Consider the following 24207-nt stretch of genomic DNA (forward strand, 5'->3'; position numbering starts at 1 on the left):
GGCTCAGAGCTTCAGGATGGAGACAACACCTGCAGCCCCGTCACCATTCTCTTTATTTACAGACACAACATCAGCTGGGGGTGTGGAGATGAGAAGTGGCACCTCATGAAGCATCTGCCCACCTATCTGCAGTGCCTGCAGCAAGGTCTTTACAAGCTCTGTGCAGTGGCAGGGCAGGTGGGCATGTGGTGTGGGCTCCACGGCGTGGGGAAGCCAGCTGCTTGACCAAAAGGCAATGCACCTCTCTGTGGCTGAGCCTCTTTTGCCTTCTGAGTCATCTATTTCCACCGACCACCCACCATGGTCTTCCCACGGGCAGCCTTTGGCCTGGAAGTGAAGCAGAGGAGCATGTGTAAGGAGGCATTAGTGACTGTGGAGGAGAGACAAGGTGGGTGCTACCAGCAGTCCTGCAAAGAGGACTGAGCTGTCTCCAGCTGATGCTCACTGCCCTGTGGGGAAGAAAATCTCCAGTGGCCCCAGGTGAAACCTTGGGACCTGAGTCAGTCTGTGTGTTTTGGGGCTCTGTGGGGACACACTCATGCATTTTGCCGGGTGTTGGATCTCTGGCTGCAGAGGGATAACCACGGCTGCAGGATCCTTCTCCCAAGAGCCAGAAGCTGTGAAGCTGTTAGTCAGGACCCACCACATGGCTCTCCTAACCAGTGCCAGGAGAACAGACACTGCTGTGGGCATGGCTCAGCAGAGAGGAGGAGGAAGAAGCTTGGGTGGACAGTGAAGGGCATTTCCAACGTGTCATCCTGAGAGTCACCAGCGCAGCTTTGGCTGCCAGACCTTGGCACTGCCTCCTCCCCCAGCCCTCCTGCCAGCCTGGTGTCGGCCTCGACACTCATGCAACGCTGCCCGTGCAGTGGGAGACGCACAGCACCCAGGAAACACCTGTACTCACCCTTTCCTGCAGGAACAGGCCGTGTTGGGGCAGAAGAGAAGAGAGATGTGGTGTAAGTGGGTGGGAGATGTTACCTGACACACAGGGCAAGCTGAGCACCTCTCATGAGAGGTGGCAGAGCAGGATGGGGATGCGAGAGCAGCGTGGTGCTCCCAAGGATGGGGGTTAAGCACCCACCTCCACCCTCTTATGAAGGATCCCCTGGTCCTATGTAGTGAACAAGGACAGGGTCCTTGCAGGGCTTTACAGCTACCACAGCCCATGAGATTTCCCCTCCTACACCAGCTGGGATCTCCAGCACTTTCCCCGAGATGCTGGGCAGAGCCACTGCAGGGATAGGGGCCAGCTGGTGGCTGGCAGGACCCCACAGGACACAAGGCTCCACATGCAGAGGTGGGGGTGTCCCCAGCGTCCATCCCCAGCTGAGGTCTCTGGGCCAGGGGGAAGCTGGTGGAGGTGGGAGGCAATAGGGGTCTGTCAACAGGAGCAGGACAGCATGGGCCAGGGTCCTGGGGCCAGACCTGCAGGTCTGTGAACACTAAATACTAATGGGACCAGAATCAGGAGTGGAAAGGACAGGAGGTGACTCTGTGAGTGTGCGAGAGAGCCAGGAGATACTCAGGGAGGGAACTAGGGCCAGGGGAGCTGGGAGCTGGAAGAGCAGGAGGTGGTGAGAAAGGATGCTCAGCCTGTCCAGGGACTTACATTTTCTGGTGGTCACTAACACGGTTTCGTAGGACATTGATCTGCAAGAGAAACACATGATGAGGCCTGGCAACATGCCCCATACTTGGCCATGGACAAGAGTCAGGGAGAAGGTGCATCATTGCTCTCTGTTCCCCAGCAGTTCTCATGTGGGGTTTAGCACAGGGCTGTGATGTGCAGCATGGTGGGGAGCCCACTGCAGTGCAAAGAACATGTCCCCAGGAGCTGGGAGACCACAGGGCCACCACACAACCCCTTTCACCAGCTGCTACATCCTCCAGGGTTTCATACCCGTGTGGTCAGCCTTGCCTGGGTGGCTGGCAACCGCTGGGAGGGTTGTTGTGATCCTGGATCACCTCCAAGCAGGAGGCAGATATGGCTTTGCTTTTGGTGGTGCAGAGACTCTTGGATGCTTGTCACCTCATGCACAAAGGGGGCACAGTCCTTTCCTGAAGCAGCCAGCTTTGCTGCAGCAGCACTGCCCGCCAGACAACCCACCCCAGCTCCCAGATGGGGAGCAGAAGGTCAGCCAGGCACACGAAGGGAGAGCAAGAGGGGACCTCATGGCTCACCTCGTATTTCTGCCGCTTGAACTTCTCCTGCAGGTCAAATTTCTCAGCCTCCAGATCGCGGATGGTTTGCCAGAGCTCCTTGGCCTTGTCCCTGTGAGGAGAGCCAGGCTGTGTCAGCGCAGGGATGTGGCTCACAGGGAGCTCGCTGCAGGGGACAGGGCAGTGATGCCACCGTCTTGCCTGCTCTTCCTGCACAGGTCTCTACAGGCTCCATTGACCAGAGCGGGACGTATGAGCCAGGAGGAGATGCCAGTCTCAGGAGTGGACCAGAGCCACGGGTGAGGCTGGGACGGATGGGGACATGGGAGTGCCACAGACGTGAGCGTGGCTCCCTCTGATGGCTGGTGCCACCAGCGGCAGCCTGGCAGTGGTGGCCCGGCAGAACCATGGAATCCGTGTCCCCGGTGGGGTGACACAGCCAGCTGCATGTGTCTGGGAGGATCTTGCCCCAGGATGTGGGACCTCAAGCAGAGCCCCTGTCCTGGACGTCCCTCCTGCAGCCCATGCTCACCTCAGCTTGTCTTCGTTGAGGTGGTCGATGTTCAGGGGCTTTCGCCGTTCACTGAGGATCTTCTTCTTCTTTTCCCGCTCTGTTTGCTTCTTCCCACCCTTCTTCTCTGACTGAGGAAATCACGAGTCCATTGGAGGGAAGGAAATCTGCCCAGCCTGTGCTCTGCCCCTGTCCCCAGTTCTTCCCACAACAACCTCAGCTTTTGGGACCCCAGGAGCACGAGGTCCTCAAGGAAATTTTGGCAATAGTGGACAAGACACGCCCCCAAACCCCGTCCCTGCCCCTGAGGGGAGGTTGGACCTGCCCTGGTGGGCACACGTGAAGCAGAGCTCCTGGCTCACTCTGGCCCTCCGAGCACTGCTGTGACCCAGCCTGGCTCCTTCTGCTGGTAGAAGCCACAGTCCAGCCGCACTGAGAACACGCGTGGCACTGTGAGTCCAGCCTGGGGCTGAGCCCTTCCCAGCAGCACCAGCAGCTTCATTGCACTACCCGGGGTAGGATCACACCTTCTGCATGTAGCCTCCAAAATGCAGCATGTTGGACAACGCTTTCTTCTTCCGCGCTTCCTCCTCAGCCCTCTTCCGTGCCTCCTCTTCCTCTTTGCGAGCTCTTTCTTCCTGCCAGGGTCAGAAGCAGGTCAGGAGCAGGCAGATGTACACCTCCTGGGCTGGCCTGCATGCAGCACACAGCTCATGCCCCCAGGAGCAGCCCGAGCCCCTTGCCCCCGGGGGCACTCACGGCCATGCGGGCCTGGCGCTCCTTCTCCCTCTCGTTGCGAATCCGCTGCTGCTCTGCCCGCTCTGCTCGCCGCTGCTCCTGCAGAGGGAGAGGACATCAGCATCCCCTCTGTCCCTAGGGACACTTCCCTGACACCAAAAGCCCTGAGACCCCCAGGGGCCAATCTACTGCTCCCATGTCTCCCAAGGGAGCATGTGGACCAGTGACCCTGGGGGAAGCTGTATCTCCATCAGGCACCACAGCATCAGAGCAGCCAGACCAGGGCTTCCCAGGCACTGGAATACAAAATCTGGCTCAAATCTCAAGCTCTGTCTTGCAGGGACATGGGATGTCTCAGGTCCTGCTCTCAGAACTGTGGGGAAGGGACTGTGCCTGTGTTCCCCTAGGGGGGAGGGTGGCAACAGCAGTAAAGGAGGAAGGCTGCAGACATACAATCCTGTCCTTGAGGGAGATGAGCTCTTCTTCCTCCTTCTTCCTGCTCTCAAAGTGGGCTTCGATGAGGGCCTGCAGCTCATTCAGGTCCTTCTCCATGCGTTTGCGGTGGATGTCCTGTACCAGATAGAAGCAGAGTGATGGGTACTCTCCTGTGGGGGAAGTCCTCCAGGAGCTGCAGAGCTGCTGGGCACGGCACGGAGGAGTGGGGTGTGGGGATCACCCCCTGGGAGCTGACAGTGTGCACCACTTACGTCAAAATCCAGTCTCTCGCCATCTGGGATTTTTGGAGGCACCAGGTTTGGCATGAAGACCCTGCAGTTGAAGGTGAGGAGGAAGATGGTGAGCCTGCAGCAGATACCTGGGACAGGACAGTGTCATCCATGCACGGACCTGCCCAGCCCTGCTCTCTGAGCCCTGCAGTCCCCAGGGATGCAGAGAGAACACGTCTCGAGGACAGGGAAGCTCAGTGCTGCTTGCTGGGGGTTGCCAGCTGGACAGCCTCACAGGAAGAGCTCTGGCATTCCCGGGAAGCACTCCAAGACACCCACATGGCTGGAATAACTGTACAAGCTGTAGGCAGCTTGGCCACAACCCTTTGCCAGACACCCTGGGGCTCATAGCCACCCCATGGTTCACCCAAAAGAGCACAAGAGGAACTGTGTGCTCCAGTGTGATCTGGCACAGGGAGCTGGAGACCATCCTCTCATCCCCTGTGGACTGCAGGGAGGGCAGGAGATGCTCAGTAGGGGCACATAAAGACACAAAGGGATGAAGAGACCGTGGCTAAGGACAGATCTGCCTCCCACACCACAGCATCCCAGGTGTCCACAAGGACCCACAGGTTCCTGGCAATGCTTCACAGCCCAGCTCCTTCAGGCAGGTGCTCCTGTCCCTGGGATTCTGGCACTCAAGCAAATGTCTGTGTCATGCCAGCAATGACCAGGAGCATGCTGGAGAAGCAAGACCCTGGCTGTGCCATGGGGCATGTAACCTAGGCTGAGATGCATACAGATTTTTTTCCAGCTGCAAGGCCACAGGACAGCTGAGCACCCTCCAAAGAATGCACAAAATACTTCAAGACTTCATTCGCAGGATCCTCTTCATATTCTACATTTATCTGTCTCTTTCTCTGTTTTCCTTTCCATGTCCAAATCTCCACCTGCTCTCATACTTTTGAGGCCTCACTGTCCCATGCCCTTTCTGGGTCGTGGTGCTAAGCCCACCACATGGAGCCTCTGCCCTGCACAGCTCCTTGTTCCAGAGGAAAGACAGTGACACTTACTTGGGCTTTGGCTTCGATTCACCTGCAGGACCCCAGGAGCAGGAGAGAAAGAACATTAGTGTCACAGAAGCATTTGCTTTCCAACCTTGACCCAAAACCCACAAAACTGAGTCCAGTCACCCCTCTCTCCCAGCAACACAGGCTGCATTGTGAATTTTCCTCCAGCAAAGAGGCAAGCAGTGAGGTGTCCAACTGTGTGCCAAAACCTGAGACGTGTTGCTGCTCCCTGGTTGAGCAGAAAGGTGCTTGCTACCCCCTTACACAGTCAGAGGGATAGTCCCTTCCAGCCCAGAGAGGAATGAGGATGGATACTTCACCTTCCCCTGGCTCCTGGTCTCGGTCCCCCTCTCCACCTGTGGAAAACACGATGCTTTGGCTCCCAGAGGCCAGGTCTGCTGTGCACCCTGCCCTCAGCCACAGGGGGTGGCTCAGCCAGGCTGTTCCCCTCTGCCTTGTGCTTCTCCCCTCTGCAAAACCCAGCTCCAGCCCTCCAGGATGAAAAAGACACCCAAAGACAGAGCAGCAGAACCCAAAGTCCTCTCCAGGAGGCACCCAGACAAGCTTTGCAAGAGCTGAGTCTGGGAAAGCAGAAGGGCTGCCCTTGCCTTCTGTATTTTGGGTGAACTTCTCACCTAAGCTGCACAAAGGTGCACCTAAGCTGCATCCTTCCTGCAGGCCTCCCAGGATGAACAGGGAGGGAGCAGGTCCCCCAAAGACATCCCTCACCCAAAGACAGAGCAGCAGAACCCAAAGTCCTCTCCAGGAGGAACCCAGACAAGCTTTGCAAGAGCTGAGTCTGGGAAAGCAGAAGGGCTGCCCTTGCCTTCTGTATTTTGGGTGAACTTCTCACCTAAGCTGCACAAAGGTGCACCTAAGCTGCATCCTTCCTGCAGGCCTCCTGCTATCCCTCAGGGCCAGGGCAGGTCTGCCCCATTTACCTCAGATTCTTTCTCTTCAGCAGCAAATTAATTCAACACCAAAAATCCCATTACAAGGGCCCAGTGTTTTGGGGAATGGGATCAGGATTGAAATGGACAAAGCTCTCTCTCCTCTGCTCCTCCTTTACCTTCTCCTGGTGTTTTCGTTTCATCTTCTTGCTCTGTTTCAAAAGCAATGGGGAGAATATGAGCATCTGTGGTTGAGGGCAGCCACATCCCCCAGCACAGAGGGGTCCTGGCACCCTAACTCAGGGAGCGTGGCTGGGATCTGAGACCCCCACCCATCCTCCAGAAGGACACACACCAAGCTACCAAGTTTGTTCCAATGAAGTCTCATGAAGTCCAGTGCTCTTTGGATGGTGAGACACACCAGAGCATGACTCCAGCTCTGGAAATCCCCCCTCCAAGCCTATGGGGATCTTTGGGTGGAACAGGCTTAACTTGTTTGTGGAATTATTTCAGATTGTTGGACAAAAAATCATCAATCAGCAAACAGCAGAGAACAACATTATCCTTATGCTTGTAGGGCCAAGACACTTGGTAGGTCAGGGAAGGGCAGCTCAGTTCTGACACCTCTGTACTGGGAACCACAGACAGAGGGGAGATCTGCCCCACTGTGCTACCGACCCCCTGTCACAGGCCAGGCTGGGACAGCCCCGGCCCCGTTCACACCACACTGAAGCAGAGCATGGCTCCAGCCAAGCCATGGGTGGGAGCTCACTGGCAAAGCCACCACACACCTTCTGCCTTGGTTTCTTCAGTCTCCTCCTCTGCCTCCTCTACCTGTTCTTCCTGACCTGTGGAACAACAGGCAGTGTGAGTCCAACCACCACCACTCCCCCCAGCCCCCTGTGGGTCCCAGCGCCAGGACAACTGCAGCAGGATTCGGCCAAGAGGGACACCCAGGGGGGACACAGCCGCAGGAGAGAGCAGCAGCGACTCAGAGAGCAAAGGGCTTCACTTAAACCTTCACCCAAAGGATGCTCTTTGTGCTTGGGCAGTAAAAAAACGCAACCAAACCTAAATAAAATTGAAGGATTTGTAGCCACCTCCTGGTTTGTCCTTCATTCCCTCTCATCCTGTCATGCTCTTGTACCCCAGGATGGCAGGGAGTGATTTCTATTGCTCTCCTCCAGCCAGCAAAGAACAAGACTAGCTGGCTTTAGAGAACATGCCTTTGGCACCTTCACAATCTTATTTATCACACTGCTGGAGCATTTTTCCACTGGAGGGAGCAGTATCCCCACATGAGTCCTTCACTGGAGTCAGAGGGATGCTGGGGCACACATGTCCTGGGAAGACTTGTGGTCCCACAGCAAGAAAGAAGGAAAGAAAAGAAGATAGTGAACCATGAGTGCATTTGATTGACAGATATAAGAGAAAAGCCACAGACACACAGCAGATACACACAGCACAGTAGGAAGTAAGAGGGGAGTGCAAGAAGCAAGAGAAAGAAGTAGAAGAATGAAAGAAAACCATTTCCCAACCAAGGATAGGCAAAAGACACACCAATCCACGACATATTCACAGCAGGAGTGGAGAGATGAAACAAAGAAAGGTGCAATAACTACCGTCTTCTTCCTCTATCCATTCTTCCTCTTCTGAGTCAGGGAGGAGGGAAAGGAACAAGGGCAGAGGTTAGTTGGATGCCATAAAGCCATGGGGTGTATCTATGGCGTGCACGAGACAAGGACTCCAGCACTGCAGTGGTTTCCCCCTTCTGCCTCTTTTTGCTTTTAACATTCAGGATGTTTTGTTGTGCAGCGCCCTTAAAGCAGCAAGAGGCTCAGCAAAAATGCTCCCAAACCCAGCCCCGAATGCCCAGCCCAGCTGTGTCCCAGAGCAGCTGCATGCACCAGGGGGTTTGCTTCTTCATCACTTGAGCATCATTAACACACTCAGCTGAGGCTCCAGCTCCCACCAAGCTGCTGGGCTCACACCTCTGCCACCACCCCAGTCCAGCATTTCCACCCCTGTTTTGAGTCAAGGGATCACTCAGGCAAAAGAGATCCTGAGAAAATTTGGGCTGGGTTTGATCCTGCTCATGTTTCAGATGGAGAAATCTGGAACATGGCCTCGTCTGCCTTTCCAGGTCATGATTTGCCCATTGCAGTCAAGGAGCTTACAACCCACCTAAGCAAAACACTGAACCAGCACCAACTGTTTCTTGGCCCTTACAACCACCCCTAAAACACCTACCTTCTTCCACGTACTCCTCTTCATAGAGCACACGTGTGGATGGGAGATAGGGAAGGAAAAAAGATGCAGGTTATTGAAGCTGCTCTGATAATTTCTTAGCTTCAGCCTCGGGGCAGCTGCAGATGCTCCACATCCTCTTACCTTCCTGCTCCCTGCAAAGAACAGCACAAATTTGGGGATTTACAGCATTCTGCTGCACAGAGGCACATGTCCATCAAATAGGTCAAAAGGGAATCTGACATTTCCTCAAGGCTGGCTTCATTTTTTCATATGCATGGGCAATGACTGCTGGGCAGTGTTGTGTGGCATGCTGGACAGTGGCAGCGAGGACAGGACAAGACCCAGGCAGGCTGCAGATAGCAGGAGCTGAAGTGCTCAACTGATGCTTTGACACAGATCAGAGCTTGTTTTTCAGCTTGAGAAGGTCAAGTGACCATGGTCTGTAATCCTAGAAATGGGCACTTCACATCCCACCTTTGCCCCAATGTCCTCTCACGACCTTGAGGGAGATGCAGAGTTTGTCCTCAGGTGTGTCCAGGGGAACATACTGGTTGCCAAGACACATGAGTCTGTCGTGGCAATTAAACGTGAGGGAAGGGTTCAGATCTACATTTTCTACTGCTGAATGAGAAGTAGGAACCATGTTTGGGCTGACCCCTATAACCACATAGCTCAGATATTGAGCCTCTTTTCTCCAGGGTGCACCCTGTGGTCCAACAGCCCTCACCAGCAAAAGTTGCCCTCAGATGTGGGCCTTGGGAAGGGATGCTCTGGATGTGGCAGTAGGGTCCCAGCAGCAGCAGACCAATGACATCAGCTTTTCCCAGCTCTGCCTCACTGATTTGAACTGCAGCAGTTTTGATGCAGGGCCTGTCCCTTGCCATGTATGTGCTGATGCAGCTCCTCACACAAACACCCCCCTGCTGGGGGTCTCGGCACTATCACAGCAGGGCACAGGGTGGGGGAACCCCAAGGCCCTTTCAGGCTGCGTGCTGGGGTAATGGCAAGAGCCACTGAGCCCCCCAAAGAGCACCCCCAAGCAATGCTGTGGCCTGTGGGAAGGCAGGAAAGAGAAGAAAGAAAGGGTGATAAAAACACACCACTTACTGCTCGTATTCTTCGACAACCTCTTCAGTGTCCGACATACTTGGTTATCTAGCAGAATTCAAGGCAGATGGGGAAAAGCAAGGGTTAGGGGCTGAGGTAAGGACAAGCACAGCCTGTCCTGAGACATGGGCACACAGCAGTTGCATCTCTCCAAAGCGCTTGGTGCTTCGAGCTGTCCCCAGCCAGGCTGTCACAGCATTATCTCAGCAGAGATAAGGCTCCCCCTCCCCTCCCGTCCCAGCATCACAGCTTGCCCCAAATAGGAGGCAGGAGATTAGACCCAGCTTTGTGCAACACTGTTAACTGCTGACAGGAGCCACGTCCAGGACGTGCAGCTCCCGCACTGAAACCAGCCCAGCGTGCTGTTTGCTCAGGGCATGGGAAAATAACCCAGTTAGAACGTTCAGCTTGTTTTGCTTCCTGACTATTCTTAGCTCGGTTGGGATATGGACCTTGCAGGGACATCCCGTTATCTCAGATGCACAGTCCTGCACAAGCCACAGCACAAGGTCTCAGTGAGACCTCCCAGCCCCGCTCTCCAAGCGCAGAGTGTGCTCTGGAAAGGGGCCATCTGTGCTCAGCAGGAGCTTTTGTCTCCTGCTCCTGGCCCTGAGATTGAGCTTACCAAAAAGGCATGATTCACAGCCTGGTTTAAGAGCAGGGCTAGTAACACAGAGAAGTGGCCATTCCCAGCACACCCATCTCCCTCCCAGCCACGGCCAGAAGGGCTTCCCTCATCACCCCACCTCACTTAGCTTCTACCCAGTGCTCCACCAGCAGGTCTGCACAGATCAGGCCCATGATCAGCCCCAGCTCTGGGCATCCCTGAGCATCAGCCCGAGCCCCTGCACAGCCTGTCCACCACTCGTGTCCCTGCCAGACCCCAGCAGAGCTGAGATGTGGCACAGCAATGCAAGGCAGCTCTAGAAATAACTTCCATGTGCTAATCCACCTGTTCCCAGAGCAGCGCCACTTCACCACTTCACTCCTGCTCCTGCTGGGTGCCTGGGAACAACTGGTCCTGGCTACATCTGTTGGACATTTATTACCCAGGATAGGTCCAACAGGCTATGGGATTGCTTATTGGAGATGCTGAGTCCAGGACTGGAATCTGCAAGCATGGGAAAGGCGCGTTACAGGAGGGGAGCCCCCGCAGGTCTGCGGCTCCAGAGGGGGTGTCAGATCTCCCTTCTGGGCAATGACTCAGAAGGTGCTTTTTGGAGACAAATGAAGTCAGAACTCAGCTCCATCTGCCTCAGATTCACTGCCTGCTTCTGGCATCACCATTCCCTTCCCTCTAACGCATCTGGGAGCTGGCCCTAAGCACAGCCTGGCAGCACCATCCCCTCAATCTCCAATCCCTGTTGAACCTCAGTTCCTGGCCCTGCTTTCCCCCAGGCTCTGCATGGTCCTGCTACCCCTGGAGTTTGGCCAAATCATTTATGCAGCATCTGAGTGCCCAATACTTCACATGGTCTTTTGACGACACAAAGGCAGAGGCTCCCTCCTGGACACAAGGGTGCAAATGTGTTTGTGAAAGCTTATTTCTAGATTTCTTTTCACCTCTCACACATCACTAGATCACAGAGCATTTGCTGAGGAACAGCAACAAAAACAGGACTGTTAAGACAGTACACAAGAAAAACTAATGTTACACCAGAAAGTGGCTCTAGGAAACATTTTTTTTCCATCCTCTGCACAGAAACAGATAAGATTAAAGCATTGAAATTGTTTTGAAGCAACTAGGAGAACCCAGCAGATGTATTACAGTCTTAAAGGGGAAACATTGCACATATTATTAACTGAAAAATAATATCCCATCATTTGCTGTGGACTAAATACTGCAGATATCTCTCTCATCCCTTAAAATCCCCCTCTCCACTAGCTCAAGGCTGGCTGGTCACACCTCTGGGGCCGAGTTAATCCTCCATGGTTCTCAGTCCCTGCTTTCCTCCAGGCAGCCCAGACATGGAGCGCTCATTCCCCAGCACTTCCTTCCAGCACAGGTCATGTTCTGCTCGGCAGAGTCTGACCGTGCACAGCAGGATCCCACCTCTGACCCATTCTCTGGGCTGCCAGTGAGCCAGGGGCAGGCTGGCCCAACCCTCCCATGGGCATCACACCCCTCCTGGCCCCTCCAGACACAGGGAATAGGGATCTGTGAGACTGCCCTGGAATCAGGGCAGCCAAAATCCTTCTCATCCACCTTGGCACACATTAGAGTGGTTCAAAAGGCACTGGGTAAGCTGCAAAATACAGTGCCCCGGAGAGGATCCTGATGCTTTATCCATTGGCAAAACACCTCATGGCAGGTATTACCTGCATGGCAAAAACACCTCCCAGTGCAGGTGGCTGGGGAGGACCGAAGTCGCTCCTGGGTCTGTACCAACTGTCCTTCCACTGAGCATCCTATGCCACGAGTGGGCACCCCACTGCCCCAGCCTTACCTCTGCTGTGGGGCACTGGTGAGATCCCAGGAAGCCAAGGGGAAGCTGGTGGGTGTCTGAGAAATGCTCCTGGGGGGCAGGAGGCTTTAAGGGGGCTCCAGCGCCCACCCCGGGGCGGGCAGCACCAGGAGGAATGTGCCCGGCGCCCAGTGAGGAATGCAACACTTGTGAGCTGCTATTTCGGCAGCCTGGGCCCTGGCCCCCTCCACCGCTCCCCCTTCCCCCCAGGAGCCCATATAAGCCCAAGCTATTGTGTGGCCTCAGAGATTTGCTATTTTAAACCCTACGGACTGAGATACGTGAGTGCCCAAGGGGCTGACACAAGCCAGCCAGCTGTCACTTTCTAGGGCCAGGGACGCTGATAAGGCAGCGCTGCCTCGAGTGGAGGAGCAGCCCCGACCCAGGCTTGCTCAGATACTGCACCAGGTCCAAGAGGCTGAAGGGAGAAGGGAAGAGTCTCAGGATGCTTTTGCCCCAGCCCCCAGGACACATCTGTCTTGGATATTTACATTTTTTCCTTTTGTCAGAAGAAGGGAAGAGAGCCGTTCCCAGCCCAGGAGCAGGTGACCAGGAGCATCTTAGAAATAATAACTTTATTGGGGGGAAAAAAAAAAAAAAAAAAAAGCACAGAGAAAACAAAGTCCTTTCCAAGGCCCAGCGAGCAAGATCAGATCCAAGGGCAGCAGCAGAGTCCCACACCGAATCTGGACACCTCAGGGGTTGCTCAAGGCATACCCTCAGCCCACTGAATGGCTCCAGCACAAGATTTGAGCATCATTTTATGCCCATGACACCCTAAAGCCAGCCTCAGGAGAGCACCCTGCTTCCCTGACGGGCAGGCCCAGCAGGGCCAGGGGTCTCCATGGCCATGGGGAGGGAAGTGGGGTTTGCAGAAGGGTTCCAGCACAGGGCGCTCAGCTCCATACAGCCCCAAACCCAGGGCTGAGCACAGCCCATCCTTCCCGTGTCACTAAGTGAAAGGGGTGGCTGCTTGTAGTGGGCAGGGGACAGTATGGGCAGGGTGGAGCAGGCCAAGCTCTGGTGCAGCTGCATGCTGGAGGGAAGCACCAGGGCCACCAGGTCCACCCTTCTTCCATGAGGCATCCTCAAGCTACACCGGCACACGTATGACTTCCCAAACACCGGTTTGCCTTTGGTTGGGTCCCTCCAGCAGTGACAGTCCAGGAGGAGGGTGAGATCTACCTGTCCCACCTCACCCCACACAAGCCAGGCAGCAAGGATGGACATGGACCATGGACATGAAGCTGAATCTCTCTTGGCCAGGCAACTTCCTGCCCCACTGATGTGGTCCAGCTGCAAAGGACACACAGCAGCTGATTCTCTCTGCAAGCGGTTATGGGGCACAGCCAGAGATTAGGAGCAAACCTTCAAAACATTTGGGGAAAACAAGGCAGGAGTCTGTCCTCAGTGTTTGCAAGGAGCATCCAGCCCTGGGCGCTCCTGGGCAGGCAGTGAGTGAAGACTGGGGGCACAGGGATAATCTTCCAGCCTTCTTCCTTCCCATCACACAAGCAGAAGACCCCAACCACCTGGGGTGCACCTACACATGGCACAGGAGACTCTCGTGGCAGTGGGCTTCTGGGTGGTTGGGTAGGGCTGAGCTTTGATCTTCAGAGCAAAACAGTTTTTCCAAGATCATCTGATATTAATATAACTGATTTATTACAACTGGAAAGGAAATTGAGAAACAGTGAGGCCAGGCCTAAGGCTGCAAACCCCAAAGGCAGCTGCTTTACCCAGGACTATACTTGTCCCCAGCAGTGGAAGGGGTAGGCTGTTAATCCTAGATCCCACCATGAACCACTTCCCTTCCATTCCTCTCCCAGACCAGACCCCTTCTCATCTTCACAGCTGCCTCCAGTTGCCCCCTCCTGCTGACTCCCCCAAGGAAAGGGCTCCTGGATGTCCCCCTCCCCACCACAGTCTAGTTCTCCCACACCTGCCCTGTGGGCAATGCACTGGTGGGCAGGTCCCAGATCAGAAGATACACCAGTTTTCAAAGCAGTTCCATGTCTACCTTGGTGTCTCCAGGGGTGTCTCCAGGCTGCTTCACCCAGACATCACGCTTTGGCAGGCTGTTTATTTTCTTGGTGTCCTGAAAACAGGAGAGTTGTAAGGGGCACAAGAAGGTTTTTCCCATAAATCATGTACGGTGTTGCCCCAAACCTCAAAGTGCCTGTGCTCCAGGTAAAACCAATCAGCTCTGAGATCCTGCATCTGGCAGACCCTCAAAACCAAATGCAGCTCCAGCTCACAGAGTTGGATGGCAGCAGGCATGATAGGAAAACCCAGTAAAGAAGCTGCAAGCTTTACCCAGGAGGGGCCCCAGGAGCAAACCCTTCCCTGGCAGTCCCAGCCAGCACAGCTTCCAGACACGTCTGGGCAGTGCTGATCTCCGCAGCTCGGAGCTGGGGGTGCCTGGGCTTGCCTGCCTGGGCTGCAGGGCTGGGCTGGAGCTGCCCCTCCTGGGCCTGTACCCAGGTGGCTGCAGGAGACTCAGCTGTGAGCAGTGGCAAAATCCCTTCTTGCTGAGAACTGTGATACGTGCCCGGGACACGCTGAACCTCTCCTCTCCTAGTGCAGAGAGCTGCTCTGAGGCCAAAGGGTTTCCTGCCCATCGCCCTCACATCCACACCCTGGAGCAGCTGCAGTGGCAAAGTGCTGAGCCCCAAGGCACCTTAGCTGGGCACTTTGGCCACACAGCTACAAGACACCCTGCTTTTGGGGGCTGGGGTACACTCAGGGGTTGCAGATCGCTCCAGACCCCACATGCAGCAGGACATCTTGGTGTACACACGGTTCTCCAAATCCTGCAGAGACCAGTGTCAAACAACTGAGCATATGGCTCATCTCCCAGTGGCCTCCAGGTTAGACCTCGTCCTCCAGACACTGGCAGAGGTGGGACTGTGGCTGGGGTGATCTCTCACTGGGCAGGGTCAGATTCCCTGCGTGTCCCCTGGGACACAGACGCAGCTTGTGCCTCCTCTCTCCTCACCCCACCAAGGGCTGGGAGCAGCTGCCTTGTGCACTTTGGGATCAAGATCACAGCACAGCAACATCCCTGAGCCCTGCAAGAGCCCTGACAGCTCTCCATGAGGGGCCTGCAGCACCCAAACCTCCAAACCTGGTGAAGCTCCTCTCAAACCCTTTAATGGGTTCAGCCAAGGGCTCATCAGCCCTCCAAAGCTCACCACACCAGATTCAAGGGTGCATCCCACCAGGCTGCCTGGTCTCAGGGCTCTAGTCCGAGGTGCTGGCACAAGCCAATACCTTGCTCCTTTCCTCCTGGGCAGGCTCCTGACTTCGGCTGATCCACAGATTAATGCGGGACGTCACCGATCCCGGGATCTTCAGGTTGTCCTGTGGCACAGAGGGACACCAGGGTTACAGCACCAGCCCTCCCACTGCACAAACATAACACAGGACAGTCCCCAGGGCACGGGGAGACTGAGCAACCCTGCAACACGTAGAGACCAGCCTACACCTTGGCTCCATCCCAGCTCCTCCAATACCAGCACATCAGCACGAACACAGACACCGCCAGAGCCCAGCTTTGGAGCAGCCGGTGCCTGAGCACCACTCAGCAGGCACTGAACTCCTACCCAGTGCCCCCGGGCAGCAGCCTGCCGGGCTCCACCCCGTGTCCAGACAGGGGAAGGTTCGTCCAAAAAGCTGGTGCCTGCCCTGGCACAGGACCCTGGTGGAAGGTCCTTGCTCCTTACCTTCCTGACGGCGAGCGGCTCAGGCTTGCTGGGAGTGCTTGCCTCGAAGAAGTGGCGTTTGCTGGCCACCCCCTCCGAGGACAGCACGAGGCTCTTCTGAACAGCTGGGGACGATTTCACCGCCTCCGAGCGCTGGGAGGAGAGAGGGGTGTCAGCAGGGCCCACGCTGCACTCCAAGGGGTGAAAAGCAAAGTCCTGCTTCCAACTCACATCCTGAGCGTGTTGGGGTCTGCTCCCTCCCTCACCATCACCTTCTCAGGGCACTGCCCCACTGCCTCCCCCAGCAGGGCCATGCAGCACCCCCATGACACCTCCCAAGGGATATCTCCTTCCTGCTCCCAAAGCCCTGAGGCTGATCCCTTTTTCTGCCTGTGTCCATCTCCTTCAACTCCATTAGCACTGTTTGTTTGGTGCAGCTCAGTCCCTCTCTCTCCTCCTTGCTCAGCTCCAGGCCACCCCTCTCCCTCTCCCCACGCACGGTTCCCATGCCAGCCTGGCTGTGCCAGGGCCTTTGGTACCTGCACGGCTGACGTGTACTTTTCCAGCTTCTCCCCAATGGTGGTGCTGCTGCCCGGGATCCTCAGACTCGCGCTGGTGAAGAAAAGGGGAGAGAGTTGACCACGGCTCCCTTGGGATCTCCTGGAACTCACCCCACGGACCTGAGGGACTCCCCTTGGCAGGAGCCCTTGTCTGACCCAGGCACTCCTGCATCCAAGTGAACCAAGGCAGCTTATCCCCTGCTGGCGACCGAGACCTCTGGGTCTCACCATCTCGTTAGGGCCACACTATACACCGAAAATTAACTCCAAGGCCCTCAGTTTACCCTGTCTTCACCACTGCCACCTCTGGAATGCATCTTCCCCAATATCAGTATGGGTTTGTCTATAGCATGCATAGGTGCAAGACCAGGTGCCTGTAAGTCCCCACTCCCTCACCCTGCATTCAGAGCTGGGAGAGGACATCCTGTTGATTCCTGGCACTCAGACCTGAGCCCTTGGTTCTTCAAGAGTTTTTGAGCCACCTGTCCCCACCTTGCCATGGACATGTGGAGGATCACTTCATCTGGCCACCAGAGCCAGATCAGGTTGCTCATGGACCCATATAGTGGGGTTTGATATCTCCAAGGATAGGACCTTGTTGCTGTGCAGCACTGCTCAACACTTAACCACTCCTGTGCAGACCCAGGCACCAATGAGAAACTACACCAGGCAAGAGACAGCCATGGCTGCCTGGGGGGTCCTGTACAGCTGCAAACTGTACATTGGACATTGTCCTGTCCTCTGCTAAGCATCGCTGCCGGGCACCCCAGGGGACCAATGTTCATCAGACCAGTGCCAGGGCACTCACTAGCTGGTACCAGGTCCCACCACCTCCTCCTCCTCCCTTGGAAGACAAAGGATGGCTATTCTTGCCCAGGAAGACCAAAGTAACATGAAGAGAGGTGCTGACCTTCTTGTGAGAGGGCTTTGGCTTTCTTCTTTCTCTTTTCTTGAGATCATCTGGAAGACACAAGGAGAGGAGATACTGAAGCCACCCTCAGTATCATCTCAGATCTTGTCTCCCCCATTTTCAAACAAGCACCATCTTCACCCACAACAGAGCTTATCTCAAAGCTCCCCAGAATAAAGACACTTTGTAGTGCTAACAGTTTTATTCCAAACAAAGCACCATGAAAGTCAGTCAAGCCTGGCGAGTCAGCCCTGATTCACAGCAGGGTCGATCTCAACAGCTCTTGGTTTTCCCAGCCTCTCCAGCCACCTTCTTCCAAGTATCTTGGGGGGAGGTTGGGACCCAGAATTTAAGATATCCTTAGGGATGTAACGAGGGACAAGAAGACGGGTGGGTTTTCTTTTTATCCTGTGCTCTCAGACAAGACTAGTCATTCCTGTGACTCTTTGGAAAATCTGAGGACAATGAGCTCCCTCTTTTCTCCTAGCTTCCCACAGGTTCCCATGCCAGCACAAGGTGTAGGAACATGGGCCTGCCCGTTACAGGCCTTCGATCAGACACAGAGAACAAAAATGGAGGAAAGGCTGGAGCAGAACTGTAATGATCAACTCAAGGGTGAATTTTGAAAGCACTTTTAGCAACAGGCTGCGCCAACGTAACCCAGAGATCAAAGCTACCCTTCCTTCCCCCCATCCTCCAGTCCTAAAGGGTTCTCCCACTTGGTTTAGCTCTTACCCGAAAGGACACAGTTCTTGGGCTGGTTCGTCTGATGGAGGTGACATGAGTTGGAGAAGGATTTGACTTTTCTGCAGGTTCATCTTGGGTGGGAGACAGATGTATTACTGCCTTTGAGGGATTCCTTGATGGTTGCTGAGGAAAAAGCAAACATCTGATGTATCTCTGCACAGGCTTCAGGGAAGACTGAGGTGCAGGGAGCAGAGGAGCCAGGATAAGAAAGAATTCATAGGCCAGACTTTGAGACTGAAGTCCTCCAAACCTTGTCTTGTCTGTCTCAGATACACAAAGCCCCAGACACCTCTTCAGTGAAACTGTGATGGCAATCAGTAGAGGCTTACAAGAAAAGGTGATCAGAACAGTACATGGAAGGGAGGAAAGAAGGTGATGGGACCCTGTCCACCACCTCATGGTTTGCAGGTCTCAGAAAAACCTTCTCCAAAAACCCATGGGTCCCATTTCCCTCCTGATACTTTGGGGCTCTCCCTCTCTCTGTTGCTCTCCCAGCACCCAGGACCTTGCACACCAAGGGCTGGCGCCTTGCTCATTCCCGCTCACCTGGTGGTCCAGAGATGAGGTCACCACTGAGGCCGTCTTCTCCTCCATGCTGCGACTTCCCTGCCTGGTCAAGATCTTCACCTCGCGGAGGCGGCAGCCCCCCACCTCTGGCGACGTCCGCTGCTGTGCCTCTCCCACCTCCTTCCTCTGCTCCCCCTGAGGCATCCCTGTACCTTGTCCCTCTTTGTCCCGCAGCCGACCTCTCACCACCACCTTCCTCTCCAAAGCTGGGTCCAGAAGCTGGTCTTGTGGTGGGTCCCCTCTGCTCTTGGTCACATCCTGACCCTGCTCTCCAGACTGGACAATTTCCTGCCCCACATGTGGCTGTGTCCCTGCCTCTGCATGGCTTGCTCCCACCCCTGGCTCCTGCTGCTCCTTCTCTTGCCTCAGCTTTTCAGACACGGCCATCGGGGACCTCCTCCATCTCTCTTCTTGTGTCTTCAGCACCTCCGAGACCTTACGCTCTTTCCCATCCTCCAGAGACACCGGCTTCACCAGGGACTGAGGTCTAGACACAGAGACAAAATGACCATCAAATCTCAGCACCCTGAGGCCAGAGGGATGGCTTTTATGCTGCAGGTGAGGTTAACCCAGGTGAAAGGCTCTGGGGGAGCATAAAAATCCCACTAACATCCTAGAGCCAGAGGGAAACACCTCTAGAGCACGAGTCTCGCTGTGGACAAAACCCATCTAAATACTGGACTTTTCCAGGATCAGTTTAGAGAGTGGGTCAGGTTGTGTAAGGGTGGACTGCTTCCAAGGCACCTCCAAACCCCAGCTCCCTGTAGCAAGGGACCTTGGGAGTGCCACTGGAAAGGCCTTGGGTCACCTCCTCACTTCAGCACAGATCATACTACATCAGTGCAAGGTTCAGAGGAGGAGGAGGACAGCCAGCCAGGCTCTGCATGCTCTGCCCACTTGCCCCTGCACAGATGGGTGTGTGTCTGCTCTTACCTGCTTAAGATCCCCGATCCCTCTAGGACATGGCTCACCCACCTGAGCTCAGCCTCAGCACCAGCCCTCACCATGGCACACCACCTCCCTGTGCCATGGGACATACTGTGGCACATGACCGAGCCCACCAGACATGTACCCTCTCCTTGCACTCCTCCTGTGAAGTCCATCCTCCTGCCCAAAGGCCCACTGGGGCCTTGCTCCACAGCTCAGCCCACCCCCATCCAAAAGAGACTCCCACCAATGGGGGCAGCTTTGGCTTAGAGCTGAGGGAAACAAGGCAGCAAGCTGTGAGCCATGAGAATCACGTGTAAGACTGATGCCAGCAGGACTCTACATACCTTCTGGGGGCTGGACTGGTGTCTTTCACAGAGCTAGGAGGTTCTTCATCCATGGATGTGGAGGACAGCAGGTTCCGATGCCTTCGCCGGCGCTCTCTTTGCTGTTCTTCTTCATCCTCAAGGGTCCTCTGCCTGGCCAGGCTGTTTGGGATGACACGTAAGGACATGGTGAGGCCCTGATGTCAGACAGGAAAGGAGACTGAAACACCCCTGGGCAAGGCCCAAGGGGCTGACAGAGGTTGCCTTCCCCAGCAGTTGCACGGGGCTGGAGGAGAGGGATGCCCACGCGAGCTGGGTGTCACAAAGTGCTCTTGCTTCACCCAGCTGACGTAGGAATTTCCCAACACAAATGCTTGACTTTACAACTCCTAATTTCTTCTGTTGGAGGGAACGCTCATTTAAAAGGAATCCTCACATTAAGCAAACCTTCCCAGGCAAGGGTATTTCACCTGTAACTCAGCAAGACCAGGACTCTAGAGCCACCACATAGATCTCAACCACGTAAGCTGGAAGGGTAACCACTAGTGGCAGAAGATTTTAGCCCCAGTGCAAGTTGTGGCAATGGCATTTTAATTTTCATTGAGCAAAAAGCCTCAAATGCAAAAACATCAGAGGCTAAAGGCAACTCCTGACAAGCTCTGCCCTGGAAACAGGGATGGCAGGAGCTCCTCTTACTCCCTGCATGTGGTTAGGATAGGGAATTGTTTATAATCACAGCCTGTACCTAAAAGGTTTGTAATACTCTTTAAAGATTTGATTTTGCACAAGCCAAATGTACAATTTATTTTTTTTTAATAAAATTTTATTTTTTAATAAAATGCCACCCTGAATAAAAACATTGTTTGGAAAACAACAGCTTTCCCTCCCTTTCTCTGTGCAGAGCTGGCCCACCCTCGCTGCCAGTGCGTGACCTGTGTCGGAAAATATTTTTATTGGCTGGCTGAAGCTTTTCACAGCAGTGCTCATCTACCTACAGCACCAGTCCTCAGTCAGCTGCAAACACGTGCAGGGGTCCCAGCAGAGCTCCCAGCACCCCCAACAGCCCAGTGGGACAGAGTCCTGCCTGCACAGGAGCCACCTAACCACAGTGTCCCAGCTCTGGAGCTGGCACCCCAGACCCATCCGGGCTCAGGGCTTACTCTGAGTTGACTTTCAAGACCATGGAAGTCAGAGCAGGCCCGGGCCTGCGGGATCACCGGCACGGCCACGGTGACTGCTGCCTGCTTTACGAGTTACTGTGTAATGAGAGCTGGGTCATAAATTAAACCACATTACCCCCCACGACTATTTGCAGCTTCTGTTCTTCCTGGTGCAGGGAGGCGGGGGCATGCGAAAGGGTCAGCAGAGCGGAACGGAGAGCAAAGAGGGGCACAGCAGAGCTCAGCACCTCTCTGGGGACAGGACAGCTAGGGGTGTGCTGCCCTTCCCCTCCATCACCTCCTTCCCCACCGCCCTCAGCTCCCCGAGCAGCCTCCGCACCCCGGGCACAGCTGGACCCCCTGCCATGCTGCTCCAGGTCACGCCTGGTGCCATGCTCAGGGAGAGGGGGCTGGGGAAGGCTCAGACCTGCCGAGGGAGCCTGTGAGCATCTCCAGTGAGCAATCCCCCATTGGGGTCCCCTCCCAGTTCCACTCCTTGCAGCTGTACTCGCCTCCCTGGCCCTCACCCTGTGGATATTTGTGCATAGCAGGCAGCAGGACTTCATTTCCCTGCCCAGGGCAATCTCCCCATGCAGCAGTGGCTGCACACTCGCGTTCCCACCCTGCAAGGGTGGCACTGCCCAGTGCTCTTGTCTCTCAAGCAGTGACAGCGTGGAGCACTCATGTCAGTTTAAACCCACGTATGAATCAGCTACTTCTTTGCTCGTGCATGCACAGGCTCCTTCAAAATGAAAATGAGATTTTCCTGCCTTGAGTTTTCTTGGCTGTTTCAGAGGCAGCACGTAGCCCAGCATTACCAACATGCAGTTTCTTGTTATTTGTAATTAAGAAATCCACCCACTAAGCTATGGATTTGCTTTGCCAATCTTTTCCTCCTCTTCTCAAAGAGAAATTTTTTTTCACTATCTTACCTTTTTTAACCTCAAAGAGATTAAGAAAAATCATGGGCGAGTCTCCCTCTGCCTTGTCCTCTCCTGCCCTGTTAATCATTAGTGCTGAGATATCTGACATTTATGCTGTTTCAGTGAACGCTGTCTCATCTAACGAGAGAGGAAGAACTGCCTCCATGGGTTGTGAAACAACCTGGATGCAGGACCCCACTGGGCCTGAGCTTGGGCAGGCCCATGGCTCAGAGCAAGTGGATCTGGATGGGGCTGAGACATCCTCTGGATCTGTCCCGTCCGTGACGGAGGCAGGGCATGAGCTGGCAGCCTCCCAGCAACGGGCTCTCAACCCCATTTCTGGGCATGGTGGCTGTCTTACCCAAAGCACTGGGATTTGCAGCTGAGTCCTGGAGCCATCACACCCACTTACACTGGAGTTCTGCTCTGTGTTGAGGGGGAGTGTGGCTGCGTTTGAGTCACATCACCTTGCCTGCACAGCTGAGCTCAGGGGGGCCTGCCCGGGGTCTGCGGGAGGTCGGGAGCCATGCCCACACCACCCAGGTCTTGTGTGAGCCCCTGACTCACCCCATGGTGCTCAGGAGCCTCTCCTGCCCCAGCCCCCACTGGAGTCAAAACCATGTTTTAGGGAAGGCCACGTGGAGTGGCCAGCACCTTAGGGCTGCCGGGAGCTTCGACGGCTGCTGGTGAATCAGGGCTCGGTCAGTGCTGGGTGAGCAGAGGCTCCAACCTCCACCCAGCAGAGCTGGAACACGCACCCAGGGGCTGCTCGGGACAAGTGACAAACCCCACAGCCGGCTCCAGAGCAAGCCTGAAGGCACAGCCCAGCTGGACTGCACCCCAAAGAAAGGCAAACCAGTTGACAAATATATCCACCATGGAGCAAGGATGCGTTTCCAGAGCCAGCGCTCAGCTTCTCCAGGCAGCAGGAAGAAAAATGCCTCTGATCTTCCCCACCCACAAGAAGCCCCGGCAGTGCTGAGCTCTCAAAGGGACTGGCACCACCTCCGCAAGCAACACCCCTACAGCAGCTGCCCCCTCTCCCCATCCTCCCCAACAGCCCCTGGCCAAGGGTCCCCGTGCCAGCAGCCCACCCTCACCCCCTCTCTCCTGCCTGTGGAAAAGGGTTAAGCATTAAACCACAACACCTACCTGGAGAGATCGGACCAGTTCCTTCTGCTGAAAGACATTAAAAAGAGCCCCCAAAACTTCTGCAGGCATGAAGGCCAAGGTGCTGTTGGACCACAGGGATCTGCGCTGCCTGCAGGCTCCGCTCCCCGAGGAGGCAGGAACTCCCTGCAAGGTTATTTCCCTGTGCACCTTTACCCTGCCTGCAACCCGTTTACCACCACGCTGAATCACATGGTTTCTTATCTACCTTCACAGAGGCAAGGCTGTAATTTGTCTACTAGCAGCGCCGTGCAAAAGATGCCCTGCCCAGGAGTGCCACACAAAAGCAAATCTCTCTCCACTGCCTGCTGGGCCAGGGCTGGAGCAGAGACCCACGCTCGGGGCTCGATCCATCCAGGTCTCTCAGGGTTTCGGAGACAACTCCCTGCAGAGAACCTGTTTTACCAGCCGCTCTCCACCAGTCAACAACTCCTCCAACACCAGTGGAGGAGGTGAATTACCTTGGGCAGAGTGGGAGGAGGCTGGCTCGCAGGGATCCAAAACAGTCATTAAAACACCTCTGCCTGGGTGCAGTCCAGGCTTTCTAAAGAGGATGGGAGGGTGTCCCTCTCAGCCTTTTCTGGACATCTTGGACTGATCCATCACAGCCTCCCCCTCGTTATGAGCTTTGCTGCAGGAGAGAGACCTCACAAAGTCTCAAAGCACAAGGGTGTCCAATTTGCAGGTGCTAAGTCCTGTGCCAGAGGTGACCTGTACACCAGGCTCATCCTGTGCCTGGACCCAGTCCATCAAACCTGTCGTACCCCCCGGGCTGGTCCTGAGACCCAGGCCCCCACATTCACACAGGGCAACACTCTCCTCCAAAAGGCAGATGTGAAGGCCAGGGGGGAAATGTCATATTGGAGGGACAGGGGCAGCCAGACACAGCAGACCAGGTCCAAGCCTGATTTTTACCTGGGCCCAGCCCCAGCTCACAGTGTGACCAGGACCTCCCCACTCCCACTGCTGGGGCAGCTGGGCAGCTGGCACACGGCGTGCCTCCAAAAAAACTCATCCAGCACCCCCTGAGCACCCATTTGGTGGTTGACTGCAGTGAGATCCATGCCTACACCAGTACTAGGGACTGGTTATGAGGCTGGGCTTGCCACGCATGCCTCCAGCCCGCAGGGGTGTGGCTGGGACCTGAGCAACCAAAGGAACTATTTTAATCAAAGGTTCCTGATTAAAACCCCATTTCTACAAGATCGCCCTCTCAAATGAGCCGTCCCCTCTGAGCAGGGCTCGTGCTCTGTTTTTCTTTCTTCTTTTAGTGACAACTTGCCTTTCAAGTGTTTTCATACATATAGAATGTTCAGCAAGTAGTGGAATAAGGAAAAATTTACTTAAATAACCT

General features: G+C 55.2%; 2 protein-coding genes across 5 annotated transcripts; both read right to left on the minus strand.

Moving 5' to 3' along the window:
* Positions 1-226: 226 nt before the first annotated feature.
* Positions 227-9438, minus strand: TNNT2 (troponin T type 2 (cardiac)). Of its 4 annotated transcripts, XM_008941877.1 has the most exons (17): positions 9395-9438; positions 8429-8439; positions 8288-8305; positions 7660-7689; positions 6829-6885; positions 6217-6249; positions 5468-5503; positions 5151-5172; positions 4120-4180; positions 3866-3982; positions 3434-3511; positions 3202-3312; positions 2696-2805; positions 2185-2275; positions 1613-1653; positions 908-913; positions 227-327 (listed from the first exon to the last, which is right to left on the minus strand). In XM_008941877.1, exons 1-17 carry the CDS (start codon positions 9430-9432, stop codon positions 279-281), a joined length of 909 nt encoding a protein of 302 aa, XP_008940125.1. In that variant the 5' UTR covers positions 9433-9438; the 3' UTR covers positions 227-278. The 4 variants fall into 4 exon arrangements, with proteins under 4 accessions (XP_008940125.1, XP_008940126.1, XP_008940128.1 ...); XM_008941878.1 differs by lacking the exons at positions 227-327; positions 908-913; positions 6217-6249; positions 8288-8305 and adding an exon at positions 3037-3043 and having other exon boundaries at positions 1609-1653; positions 3200-3312; positions 5151-5184; ... (1 more) ...; positions 7660-7686; positions 9395-9432; XM_008941880.1 differs by lacking the exons at positions 227-327; positions 908-913; positions 6217-6249; positions 8288-8305 and having other exon boundaries at positions 1609-1653; positions 5151-5184; positions 5462-5497; positions 7660-7686; positions 9395-9432.
* Positions 9439-13858: 4420 nt separating this feature from the next.
* On the minus strand, positions 13859-22873 carry LAD1 (ladinin 1). The gene is made up of 9 exons (XM_008941882.1): positions 22836-22873; positions 19622-19762; positions 18327-18834; positions 17769-17903; positions 17034-17083; positions 16103-16175; positions 15585-15716; positions 15133-15222; positions 13859-13957 (listed from the first exon to the last, which is right to left on the minus strand). Exons 1-9 carry the CDS (start codon positions 22871-22873, stop codon positions 13859-13861), a joined length of 1266 nt encoding a protein of 421 aa, XP_008940130.1.
* Between the last annotated feature and the right edge of the window lie 1334 nt (positions 22874-24207).

Source organism: Merops nubicus, unplaced genomic scaffold (assembly GCF_000691845.1).
Source record: "Merops nubicus isolate BGI_N331 unplaced genomic scaffold, ASM69184v1 scaffold24886, whole genome shotgun sequence".
NCBI classification, from domain to species: domain Eukaryota; kingdom Metazoa; phylum Chordata; class Aves; order Coraciiformes; family Meropidae; genus Merops; species Merops nubicus.